Here is an 8,884-nt window from a genome sequence, read left to right on the forward strand (position 1 = left end):
GACTCTGCACTTCCTGAACCTGTGTGTCTTTCTTTCACCAGGTTAGGGAAGTTTTCAGTCATTATTTCTTCAAATAGGTTCTCAATTCCTTGATCTCTATCTTCTCTTTCTCGTATTTCTATGATGTGAATGTCATTGCACTTCATAGCATCCTAGAAACCCCTTAGACTATCTTCATTTTTAAAAAATACTTTTTATTTTTGTTGCTCTGATTGGGTGTTTTCTGCAACCTTGTCTTCCAAATTGCTGATTGACCCTCTGCTTCAACTAGCCTAATATCTCTTCCTTCTAGTGTGTTCTTCATTTCTGATACTATATTTTTCATTCTGACTGGTTCTTTTATGGTTTATTTGTCCTTTTTCATGCTGGTAAAGTTCTCACTAAGTTCTTTGAGCATCCTCATAACCATTGTTTTGAACTCTGTATCTAATAGTTTGCTTGCCCTCATTTTATTTAGTCCTTTTTCTGGAGCCTGTTTCTTTGTCTCCCCATTTTGGGTGCCTGTCTGTATTTGTTTTGTATATTAGGTAGATCTGCTATGCCTTGGTATGGTAGCCTTATGTAGTAAGTGTCTTGTGAGTCTCAGAGTTGCATCTCCCTAATCACCTGAGCTAGGTGGTGCAGGAATGTCCCTTGTGTGGTTATATCAATGCTCCTGTTGAGTCTTGATTGTTGTTGGTCCTTCCGTAGGTAGGTTTACCCCACTCTAGGATATGAGAACTGAAATTCTGCCCCTCCCCCCAGTACACTGTATGAGCTGCTCTGCGGGGCTGGTACCACAAGCTGAATTTGCCCCAATAGGGGCTGGTGTCTGCTGAGCTCTCCCCTTTGCTTGTGCCACTGTGAAGCTACGTGGGTCATGCTCTGATGTGGTCTGAACCACTGGTTGTTTTGGTTCTGGGTCCCCTTTGGTTCTGGGGATCTAGTGCCAGTTGATGTCAGGCACTGCCAATGCCAAGCCCTGGACTACCTGTATGGAGTTACAAAGCCATCCACAGTTTGTCGCTGCTTCTGCTGAGACTGGGTGTGCATGGGAGGGGCCTAGCTGTACATCAAGGCTGGTTTCTACCAGCTCCGAGCCCTGGTGGCAGGTCAGCAAAAGTTCCAAGGCTCCCTGAGATCTGCTTCCTCCTGCAAGCTACCTGTTAGGCTCAGTTACTGAAAGAGCATCTGGTGGTACCTGAGTTCCTTGAGGGAGGCTCTCAGAGAATCAGCAGGTAGAGGTGAGTGGTGTTCGCCATGTTGATACAGATTTGAACTCGGCACCATAGCTGGGTTTGGGGCCACTCAGCAACAGTCTCAGAGTATACCAAAGTCATATGTTCGTGGACCTTTGTGGTGGGGTCCAGTCTCAGATTCATCGGGGTGAGGCCAGCAGTGTTCCTCAGGCCCCTACAGACCAAGGTTTGGTCTTATGCAGGGAAGGCTTTGCAAAGGACCACTGGTCTGCTGTGTGCATGAGAAATGGCCCTGCCTAAGAGCTACATGACTCAGTTTTTCCCAGAGTTTGTCTGGACCTAATGGAGAGTCATCTGCACAGGGGACCAGGCTGGCCATGGCCAGCTCATAATACTATGGAGCACAAACTCAGCAGGGCAGGGACATCAGGAGTCCAGAGGGTGGGGCTAATGCATCTTTCCTGATGGGGCTAGTGGCTCTCCCATGAGGTTTGGGGTGCTGCCACTTTGGCCATTGGGGGAGCAGCAGAGTGGAGGAGGCTGCAGGCTGCTACTTGGAGGGACTACGGTGACTGCTCCAGTGGCCAGGCCTCAGAGGGGCTACACAAGCTGACAGGGAAGGTGATCTGGGCTAGTGCTGGGAGGGGCTGCTGTGGCTGCTTCAGCAGGGTATTCTGGCTGGCTCTCAGAGGGGCCACTATAGTCGTGGGGGTGCAGGGGCATCTTGGTGGTATGTGACTGGCCCCCAGTGGGCAGGGAAGAGAAATGGTCTCTGCCTCATAGCCATACAACTCTGTGATTATTACTGAGTTTGCCCTTATAATCTCTTCTAGAGTGTCTATACCACAGGCTCAGGCAGCAGACTCCTCCGCAGCGCTTGAACTCAGGTGAAGCAATAATGGGGCCAGGAGGGTGGGACTGTGCATTCCCCATTGGCCAATGCAGATTGGAGGGGCTTGTTTGCCCCAAGAAAGATGGTGTCTATGAGCAGTGTGGGAGAGGAATTCAGCCCAGGGACCCTGGTGGCTGACCCTTCAGCTCTCTTCCCAAAGCCATACAGCTCAGACTGTCCCAGCAAGACTCTAGTTAATGTTTTCAGCTGCCTTCCCTCTGCTAGAACCCAGGGTGAATGACTGCGAAGGAGATTTTGAGTTTTGGCCCTTTAAGGGAACACCTGGGTCTCCCTGGTGGACAAAATCTCTGCCAAGTTTTATAGCCAGATGTTAGGCGCACGCCTCTCCTGGGCTCTGATGCTGTGGGCTGGGAAGGCCAGTGTGGGGTTGAGTTGACATGGTCCTTAGGTGGGGGACCTCTGTAGAGCTGATATGTCCCTCCAGATTGTGAGCCTCTCCACATGGGAGCAGGGCCAGCCCTTTTTGCTTCTCCACCCTTCTTACCAGTCTCGATGTGGCTTCTGTAAATCCTTGGTTGTAAGACCTCTGTTCAGCTGGTCTTCAGTTTGTTATTCAGGTCAATTGTTCTTTAATTTAGTTCTTTAATTCCAGTTCATAGTTGGGAGGAGGTGAGTGTAACTTCTACCTACTCTGCCACCATCTTCCGCTATCTAACAGATACATTTAAACCCAGACAGAAACCAGGACGCAAACCTTGGCATTCTAACTTCTGAATCTTTCCTCTTCATCATTATGCCATATTGTCTTTGAGCTATATACAGATTTCTTTTCCCTAAGATTTGTTAGGCTAGATTTTTTTTGAAGAAAAATATTAATTGTAATTTTATATTTCTGATATTTATATTGCTGTGTCTTCAGGTCTACTAACTTTTTTACAGTGTTTAATCTGCTTATAATCCCCATCCATTTTATTTTTTATTTAAACATTCTAGTTTTTAATGTGTAGACTTTTAAGTAGGGCCCTTTTCTATATTTTTTATTTCTCTAATACGCTCACTCTTTCAGTCAGCTTTTTGAACATATGGAATACAGTTAAATAATGACCTTTAATTTCCTGATTTGATCATCTGTGTCATTTTTGGGTTAGTTTCAACTGACTTGATGGATTTTCTTCTATGGATTCTATTGTCCTGCTTCTTTATATGCCTGGTAGTTTTTTTATTAGATGCCAGAATTTTACTTTATTAGGTTCTAGTTATTTTTGTATTCTGTAAATATTTTTGTGCTTTGTTCTGGAACTAATTTACTTGCAAACAGTTAGATTTGGGAGTCCTTTGTTAAACAGGACCAAAGCAGCATTTGCTATAGGGCTAATTTTGCCCTACTACTGAGAGAAAACCCTTCTGAGTGTTTATCCTGTGCCTGGTGAATTGAGGTTTTCCACTGTGGCTAATGGGGACAGGAACCCAGGTAGTTCGGTTCCCCTTCCTTGTGCCCTGACTAGAAAATACTCTACGGGCAGTAAGCTGGGCACTTGTGTGGCTCACACAGTTTGTTTCAATTCTCAGAGAGATCATTCTTCATTGCCAGGGTCTCAAACCATTGTCTCCTATATATCACTTGTTTTATTTTTTTGTTTCAGGAAGAAGGGTAAATATGTTCTAACATTCCACATTGGCAAAGAGCCAGAAGTCTGTTTCTTATACTATTATATGATTTTTACTCTTTTTTTTTTAACTTTCAGCTTTTATGTGCCATGATAGTGGAGCTACTGTTTTAGCATATGCTCCAAAACATCAGCTACTAATATCATGTGGCAGAAAAGGTTTTACATGTGTGTTTGACCTTCAGCAACGACAACAGAGGCAGCTTTTCCAGAGTCATGATTCTCCTGTTAAAGCCATTGCTATAGATCCAACTGAAGAGTACTTCGTTACAGGATCTGCTGAAGGCAACATAAAGGTAAATGCAAAAATGCCACAGTGTCTACAAAATGAAAAGAAATCTTCAGAAACCCTATGTCCTTAATCATTTTGATGACATCAGTCCATTTAAATAATAGAAATATTAACAACTCCTTTGTAGTCAACCATATTAATTTAAAAGATTTAATAAGTCTTTTAATGAACGAAATAATAATTAACTTGAGGACTGTCTATTTTTCCACTGTTTTTCAAATATGCTTAATTAATGCATACAAAAGAACTAGATTTTCTATGGATATAAATATATTTCAAATGTTGCAGTTAGTTTTGACTGCATGTTAAGAGTTACTGAATTCAATTTCAAGTGCTGTGAGATATACTGACATATTTCCTATGCCAGTATTTTTTTTTAATTTATAGCAATAGGATGCAGTCTCTCAGCGCCTGATTGAAGAATTCTGAATGTACCTGGGTAAGCCCTGCCTGTAATAGTCCTTCTCAAACTCCACTGTGTTTAGAACTTAGAGGTTGTTTAATATGTTAAGCAGCATTTTTATGTACCCCATCCCAAAAATACTGTTGCTAGGTCCCACCCCCAAAATAGTTAAGTCCAGGGTTCAGGAATGTGCATTTTTATAACACATACCTAGTGTTATAAATCACTAGGTTTTGATGGAGAGTCATCTTGCCACACTTGGAAAGATCTGCAGAAATACGTCAGTTTAGACTACTCCCTAAGTTATTCCTATAGTCAGCAGCCTCCTGGAGGAGTCTGATTTCACAGATTTCATTAATGTAAGCACTAGAGAGGCTACTTAGTGAAAATAAATTGGGCTACTTTGTTAGAACGGTATATTGTTTTCATAATTCTCAGCCAGAAAAAAATTAACTAGAATTGTAGAATTTTAAAAGGCTTTTCTTAAAATCAAATATGTACACCAACTTCCATACAGAATTCTTTCCTTCAGTTTGAAGCTAGTTTCTTATTTGAACTGCCCTCAGTTTAGGCAGTTCATACTGTGTTTTAGATTAGTTCTTTATAGTTGGTACTTTGAGTTTTATTATTTAATCAAGTAAAAAAATATTTGAAAGTATACAATGTAGTATTCACAAGTCACAGTTTAACAATGATGCCTAGAATAGTAGGAATTAATTTATTTCTTGGATAAAATAAATATTTTTTAATGTGATCTAAAAATTCAAGAAATAAATTTGTTTCCTTAAGCGAAGATGCTTATAAATTACTTTTAAGAACAGATACATTTATTTTGGTAGGAGCTAAAAATAGAAAATTTCTATTTAGTAAATTAAGTATACTGAAGTTATAATAATTAACTTTATCTTGCAGTTGAAACATACATTTGCCTTGTCTGCGGGCCTCTAGGTGTCTCTTTCCACTGGTTCTGATCCCCTGGTGGGTGTTCTGTATTATAGAGACAAGATTACTTCATTACAGAACTACACAGCAAAAGCTTTGCTGAGAGATAGGCAGTCTTGATTGCAGTCCCTATAATAAGTTTTCGTAGCATTGTACACTTAACGTCCTCGTACCTGGATTTTCTCATCTCCAATGCAGGGTTTTAAATACCTTCCTCTATACCGGATGGATTTGGAAGAATGTAATGATATGAAAGTGAGGTAGAAAATTGCAGCACCCTATACAGAATCAAAATATTAGGCCTAGATAGGTTTTTCTCCATCTTTGTTTTAGAAATTCCTTATTTGCACAGGAAGACAGGCCTAATATTACATTTTGGACTTTTCAGGTAATCCTTAACCCCAATTTTTTTTTTATTTTGTTCTTAATGTCTTTTAGATTTGGAGTCTCTCTACCTTTAGTCTTCTTCACACTTTCATCAGTGAACATGCTCGGCAATCCATTTTCAGAAATATCGGAACCGGAGTGATGCAAATTGAGACAGGGCCAGCAAATCATATTTTTTCATGTGGAGCTGATGGAACAATGAAAATGAGAATACTGCCGGATCAGTTTAGCCCATTAAATGAAGTGTTGAAAAATGATGTGAAATTTATGCTGTAACATTTTGACAATAAGATGTATAATTTATCACCTAGTCCATAAAGTGGCCAACAGATATAATGTACATTGATTACTTGCTATGCGACAAATAAGCTAATGCTTTCTTGTTTTCAAACTTATTTTATGGAGCTTTGCCCTTGATGCACTGATGCCTTAAAAATTAACAAGGTCATTCAGAATTAGTCTATATTGCCCAAAGTAGAATGTCCAAGTAATGCTATAATATTACATATTTATACTATGTTATAGTGGGTATGTCATAGTGTCAAAGGAGTTTTGTTTTCTTATGGTTGATAAATTTTTCTCCAGATATCTCTGCATGAATTTCTTTCACAGTAAAAAATACCTTTTAGGTAAAAGCAGTTGCACATCCATCATCACTTAATTCACTACACTCTCAGTTCTGTTTTCAAACTTATACATATCAATCTCTTCTTCTCTTAACTAATGATATATTGATACTTGGTTAAGAATCAAAAAAATAATGAACATCTTCATTAAAATTGTCATTGGGACTTCAGTGATAAATCAGCCAAATGGCTTATTATGTAAGTTTTCAAGTTTCCCTCCCGGAGCGTGTATATATGTGTGGTTGTGTGTATATATGTAATATATCTTACACATCTTATTTGAACTTACTTTGTGTATATATGAGAAAACGACAAGTTTTTTCATGTGTTTTTGTGCCATAATAACTACTGCCACCAGAATAACTTTTTTTGCTGCTGGTTTTTCATGTTCTTTTTTTTTTTTTATTACTATTACTGATTTTAGAGAGTGGGGTAAGGGAGAGAGAGAGAGAAACATCGATTTGTTGTTCCATGTATGTATGCATTCACTGGTTGATTATTGTATGTGCCCTGACTGAGATCAAACCCACAACTTGGCGCATGGGGACAGCACTCTAACCAACTGAGCACCTGGCCAGGGCTCATGTTCCCTTTTTCTTTTGAATTCCCATCTTAATTTTTCACATATATTTCAGGAAGACTTCCAAGATTATTATTTTGAAGATTACATTGAGTCAGCTAACTCTTAGCAGGCAGTAACAATTCTATGTTGGTGTATATGAAACATTTAAAAGTAAGTTTATAAATTTATGAAAGGATTTTTTGAGCATCAAACAAACATTTTACTTAAACTGTATTTTTTTTAGGTGCTTTTAGTCTCAAAGTTCTGAAAACCTAATAGCAGTGTTTTTAAAAACAATTGTGAAAACAGTCAAATTAAATAGATAATATTTACAAATGTAACATACCTGCCAGATCTACCATTAATAAAAAATAAACTGAACCTTATATTTTATTATTTCTGCCAAATATATTATTTTATTATAAAATATGACCAAAATATTAAAAATGCACAGTGCTTTTAACTTAAATGCGCTTACCCTATTTCTCTCTGTGTTTTGCTATACCTTTTCTGATTCAGAATTATAGGAAACTTGATAAATACTTGATTTTAACCTCAGAGAGGGGCAGATGGAACTAAGCGTTTAAGGGACAATTATATGCTATTTAGCTTAAATATATTTTGTTAATAGGAATTGAAGAACATTTTTATGTAACGATATGAACAACTATTATCTTGGAAATTAAAGAGTTAAATAAAGCAAAGAAATGAAGGGCTGGTAAAATGAATTTTATAATATCCTCAGGATACTTTTACCTTAAAAGTATATTGTTAAAGATTTTGTAAATTGTATTCATAATTTTAAATGTGTTGAGCAAGTTGCAGTGGAAACACTGTCATTATGTGGAGAGTTCAGTGCACACAGAACCTGTACCATGAATCGTGCAATAACGACAGGTGACTGTTTTACCACGGAGAAATCTGTGACAGCATTGCAGACAATGCCATTGTTTGGTGTAGTTCAGCTTAAGTTATTTTTCAGTAATTTCTTTACAAATGAAGATCCAAAAGGCTTTAAACACTTTTAATGAGATAGAAATTTATTATTATGCTTATTAGAAAAACAAAGCATTGTGGATAAATGATTATGCATTTTAACTGAGGGTTTGTATGAATAATAAATTATGTAAGCCCATATGTAATTACACCCAAAGTCATATTTTGAATAAACAATCATGCAGTGACTTTTTTTAGCATGCTATTGTGTTAAGTGATATTTTTATGCCACTTTAGTTCACTTAAAGTATATGTCACATTTTAAAATGGAGAATTTCTGTATTTGAATTGGTTAATGTAGGAAGGATTGAATAATTTTTCCAGATACCCTGTACTTTTCGACATCTCTTTAACTTAATTAGATAAGCATTATTCCAAAAAAAAGGTGAGAATAAAAATAGTATGAGTATATTTAAATATAAATGATGTAAATATATATAAAATATCATTCATATTAATGGAGTGAATACATCAAAATACATTTTTTAAATTGTGTATTTTATGAGACTGTGGCTTTGTAATGATGGGACAAATCACATTTCGAGTCTCATTTTCTGAAATGTAGGTATTTTTTCTTATGTAGAATCATGAGACAATCAACTCCATCCTCCTTTCTGGCTGTCTTGCCCAAATTTATTTCTTCTTTTTTTTTTTTAATTGCTTAAAAAAAACATGGTGGGAATTTATCACACTAGTCTCAACAATCAGAACACAATAAAAGATACCTACTTAAAATCCTTATACAACCTTAGGGGGTGATATATTTTTTAATGTATTTTATTGATTATGCTATTACAGTTGTCCCATTTTCCCCCTTTATTCCCATCCACTCTGCACACCCCCTCCCACCTGCATTTCCCTCCTTTAGTTCATGTCCATGGGTTGTACATACAAGTTTTTTGGCTTCTCCATTTCCTATACTATTCTTAACCTCCCCCTGTCTATTTTTTTACCTACCATTTATGCTACTTATTCTCT

At 37.7% G+C, this 8,884-nt stretch overlaps 1 protein-coding gene across 3 annotated transcripts in view; it reads left to right on the top strand.

Annotated features, from left to right (window-relative positions):
• The window catches only part of DMXL1 (Dmx like 1), a 148,984-nt gene extending 140,876 nt beyond the window's left edge, over positions 1-8,108 (top strand). For all 3 annotated transcript variants that reach the window (XM_053910559.1, XM_053910552.1, XM_053910558.1), the window contains 2 exons: positions 3,777-3,994; positions 5,774-8,108. In XM_053910559.1, coding sequence (XP_053766534.1) covers positions 3,777-3,994; positions 5,774-5,998 — 443 coding nt within the window. In that variant the 3' untranslated portion in view covers positions 5,999-8,108. The remainder of the gene's footprint in view (positions 1-3,776; positions 3,995-5,773) is intronic.
• Positions 8,109-8,884: the final 776 nt, after the last annotated feature.

This window comes from Desmodus rotundus, chromosome 1 (assembly GCF_022682495.2).
Source record: "Desmodus rotundus isolate HL8 chromosome 1, HLdesRot8A.1, whole genome shotgun sequence".
NCBI classification, from domain to species: domain Eukaryota; kingdom Metazoa; phylum Chordata; class Mammalia; order Chiroptera; family Phyllostomidae; genus Desmodus; species Desmodus rotundus.